General features: G+C 29.8%; 1 protein-coding gene across 1 annotated transcript; it reads left to right on the forward strand.

The window, feature by feature from the left end:
* Positions 1–2,643: 2,643 nt before the first annotated feature.
* On the forward strand, positions 2,644–3,079 carry LOC118735774 (the record flags this gene model as incomplete). Its single annotated transcript, XM_036465729.1, is given in 2 exon segments — positions 2,644–2,797; positions 2,862–3,079. Coding segments are annotated over 2 exon segments (309 nt in total), but the record flags the coding sequence as incomplete, so codon positions are not given.
* Between the last annotated feature and the right edge of the window lie 1,668 nt (positions 3,080–4,747).

The raw sequence follows: 4,747 nt of genomic DNA on the forward strand, positions 1-4,747 counted from the left end.
ATACACTGTAGCATTTATACATAAATCAAATCATAGTTAGATGCATTTGTATGTTTAAACATACATGTATGTATGTATGCAGGTATAAAATCATTTATATAGGTACAATTTACCGCCCCGCTTTTAAAGTGGCAAATAATTAGACAAGTGCAACCCACAATTATTGTTACTTCTTTTCGCTTTTAATTCTCTATTAACGGTGACTCGATGAAGTGAGGGTAGCTATTTGATTTGCCGGTTTTCGCATTTCGATTTCGATTAGGGGGTGAACGGTTGCTGTTACATACCCTTAATTTTGACTAACTAGATTACTTTGTGACTTGTGCATGACACAAGTTCTACTTAATTTTGTAGGCGTGGCTGGTTGTTGAAAGAATTCGTAATTTTTAAAATATTGCTAGATATACATATGTATGTATATACATTGGGGTGCGTTTTATTCGGCGACTATTTATTTATTTTATTTTTTTTTGTGACTCCCTTTGACCCGTACTACCTCGCTGGTGGGAGTCAGAGTTACGCCGCAATGGACACTTTTGTAGAGCATTCAATTTTGAAGAAAAACCACCATTGACCATGATTACTTAATTGTCGCCACTTTGAATTGAAACTCTGGAATCACCCAGTAATTTTTTGGAAGCATGAAAAACCAGGAATGACCCAAAAGAAATGTTTCTCTGAAACCGAGTAAAAGAGCCAATTATTTTAACTTGCAGACACCAATGAACGGATTTTGCAGCGAAATCGCGATAAAGATATGTATTTAAACGACAAACGGAATAGGTTGTTGTAGGTTAGAAAAAAAAGTTGTTAGAGCTGAGTTCCACACACTCGGGTTTGATCAGGACGAGCACCCTAAAAAGTTAAACATTCTAAAAATATAATTATTATACAAAAACCAACAAAAACAACAACCGCATGATCGAGTGTAAATTGCAGCGGAATAGCTGCACTTGATTGTAGTTGGTTTAGCACATGAGAAAACGTAGCGAACTTAGCTTAGTGGGTAGTCTATTGGCTTTGGGCGCTGGTGTCGTTGGATCGAGTCCCAGTGAAAGAAGTCTGATAGGAAAATGTGGTGATCTCCGAAATGGCAGCTATAACTTCTACCAAAATTTAAATTGCTGTCTTTTTTCCAAAAATAATCTTTATTAAAAGCGGTCTCAAGCTCAATAAAATTGTTTAATATAATTGTTATAAGGCCATAAAATAACAAAAGCAAAAAATTTTGCTAAAGAAAAAAAAGCTCCCTAAAAATAAATTTAATTTGAATTAAATATACATATATATTTTTTTAACAATAAAATCTAAAAATGAAGAGAATTAAAAAAAATAAATAAAATAGGTGCCTAAAAATTAAATTAAATAAAAAAACTGTCTTAAATATAATCTCAAAATTAAATAAAAAGTAAAAAAATGCACGAAGAAAAGCTAAAATAAGTTCGTATATATTAAATAAAGTTAAAAAGATAGTATTCTTTTTCAATAAATAACATTTTTCATATAAAACGGCCTCAAGCTTAATAAAATTGTTGAATTTTAAGAGAATAAAATCTACGAATGAATAGAAAATTTGCCAAAATAACGAAAACAAAATTTACTTAGAAGTGGAAATATAAATTTCTAAAAATTAAATGAAATTATATAAAAAAATTCTTTTTTTTAAAACAATAAAATGATTTAATTAAGAAAAGAAAAATAAGATAAAAATAAGTAAATAAAATAAGTTACTAAAAAATTAATGAAACTATAATAAATGCATACATATACATATATATATATATTTTTTTTTTAATAATAAGGTCTAAAAATTAACCAAAAATTAAATTAACAAAAAAAGAAAATTTGATAAAAAAACGATAAAAAATCAATTGAAGAATTCTCTCTCCACTGCACTCAAAAAAGTCACTACGAAAATACGTAAAAATGATGAAGATAAAAAAGCCAATCTGGCAACCCTATCTGGTCCCATTTGAAAATGCCTACAAAAATCGAGGTTTTTATAAATAACATTAGTTTTTAAAATTACTTTTTCTAAAAAAAATCACCTCAGATGATAGAAGTGTTAAAGCTTAAAAGGTCTGCAAAAAAATGTTTAAAAATTTTATCAATGCAGTCGAAATAATGAGATTTTTGGGGTACATATTTTAAAATCAGTCTAGCTCACCTAAATCTTCATATTTTAGCGACACATTTTGGCAGAAGTTTAAATATAAAAAAGGTTAAAATAACACCGGTGGAAAACCAGCAACTATTTTTGGTGTTGCATCCTTATGTATATAAATAAAATAATTGGTAAAACCTTTTCCAGCTGTGTGGCGTGAGTTTAATGCACTTATGTCTGCCTACACAGCTGTTTCATATTTATTAACCAAGTTCAAGGTTTGTATAATTATAGCAAATAAGAATAAAATATTATAAAATGCAATAAAAGTGTAAACATTTTTGTTCAGCGCTTAGGCCGAGCTTCTGCTTTAATTTTTCATGTGTTATTTTTGTTTTGACCAACTGGAATTAAGCCAAGCATCTTTTGTCGATACGCCAAGCACTAGCACACTCGGCTGCTGCGCCCGCCTGCAAAGATATGAGCAAATATTTGTAAAAAAAAAATTATTGTTCATACCACCTTCTTTACAGCTACTCAGCGCGATCCTCATTCAAACGAAAATTCCAAGAAAATATTCATCAATCGTAAGGGATACGAATATGGAGACAGATGAGCAGTCAAAATATCGTAAAATTTTACATATTTTGTTTTTCGTTCTAATTACTTGGGCACTTGTTATAACTTGTGAGCGTGAGTGAAAATATATAAATGCAGTTTAAAATTTTTTAATAATTTAGTTCTTGTTTCCAAGTAGTTTCTGCACGCTATTTGAAGCCGACTTTCCGAACGGAACTAGCATATCCAGTAGAACCGATACTCGAGGAACCGGTAGTCGAGAAGCCGCCGCGCAATGATTCAATTTTCTATAGTCCAATGGTGGAGTTTAAAAATCGAATAAAAGAACTCGAATTAGAGGCCAGTGAGAAGAAGAAGCGACGGAGGTATCGCGCGGGCCCATCGATCCTTTATGAAGTTTCAGGAAAAATAATTTCGTTGGATAAAGAAATTGTCTTCACCTTTAAAATGACCTCCAAAAATATAAGGTTTTCAATTCTTTTCCTTTATTGACCTAAAACCAGTATGCAATGAACTTTTAACAATTTTCAAACACCTATTGTTGCTGTTATTGCGTCAAGGAATCCTTTTCCATGGTCGCAAGAACCAAAAACCGCATTTTAAACTGTTTTTAAAAAGTTAATTTCAAGCTGTTTTTAGGTAAAAAAAAAAAAAAACAAAAAATAAAGATTTTACTTTTGAAGGGCATTTTAAAGATATCTTTGAATGAAAAATTACTTTGACTGCAAACCCGACCTTCAAAATTTAAATTTTTGTGTTTTTTTTTCTCTTTTCGACCTTAAAACAGCATGCAATGAACTTTTAACAAAAAAAAGTTAAAAGGATTGCGTGATGCAACAAGAGCAAAAATATGTACCCACATACATATTTAGAAGTTTTACAAAGTTCACTGCATACTGGTTTTAGGCCACAAAATGAAAAATCTTAAAAACTTCTATTTTTGAGGTTCTTTTTAAAGAGACTATCTTTCATGAATTTCCCATCGCAAAAGCTTTAAAATACCGTTACATTTATTTCGCTATCTCAAAAATAGAACACTGTGCGTGCTTGAAAAATTTTCAAATTATTGGAGTTATTTTCGTATTTTGTTTTACTTTGTATTTGAAATTAGACTTTGCAATAAAGATAAATGTGATGATGAAGAAATAAAATTTAAGATAAAGACGAAAATGAAAACAATGAGAAATACATAAGAATTAGAGTAAACAGAAATTAGAGAAAGGGTAAGAAAATTTATTGAAATTTTTCGAAAGGAATTGAAAAAAAAAAAAATTAAGTTATCGAAAGATATCATGTTACCGAAATTTATCGAATCCTCGTTGTTTATAGTTATCGAAATTTATCGAGTTATCGCAACGTATCGAATGATTCAAATTGAACAATGTTTATTAAGTTATCGAAATTTACGGCTACTTAAGGAGCTATAAAAATTTATGGGATTATCGAAATTTGTCAAGTTAATGAAATTTATAAAGATATCGGGTTTTTATGTATTAAAATTATTTAAAGAGTTACAAAAAATTTATCGAGTTATCGTAATGCGTCGAATTCTTTCTATATATCGAGTTATCGATATTTACTGATTTAATGGAATTTGTCCACTTGTCGAATTGAAGGTTTTGGAATTTTCAAAATATATCCAGTTATCGAAATTTCAAGGTTATATAAGTTTATCGAGTTATCCCTGCTTATTTATCGTGTTAACAGAGTGTAACGATTTGTCGAACTTTGTCGATTGCTTTCGAAAAATATGGAGCTACCAAAATTAACTGACTTACCGAAATTTATAAATGTACATCGATATATATAAATTTTTGAGATATCGATATTTATTTAAAATTATCGAAATTAGTCAAGTTATCGAAATTTGTTGAGTTATCGGATTTTAGTGGTTTTTTAAATCATTGAATTATCGATATGTAAAAAATCGTCGAATTTTATAGACGATGGAATTGCATCGGGTCAATTCCAAGTCCATCCAAAGTCCTCCAAAGACCTCCAAAGATATAAAAAATTGCAGTCACGTTTTAGTTCCTAAGTTAAACGACGTGCTAAGTTAGAAAA

The sequence above is a fragment of the Rhagoletis pomonella genome, unplaced genomic scaffold, assembly GCF_013731165.1.
Source record: "Rhagoletis pomonella isolate Grant_MI unplaced genomic scaffold, Rhpom_1.0 Rhpom_scaffold_00003, whole genome shotgun sequence".
In the NCBI taxonomy this organism is placed as follows: Eukaryota; Metazoa; Arthropoda; class Insecta; order Diptera; family Tephritidae; genus Rhagoletis; species Rhagoletis pomonella.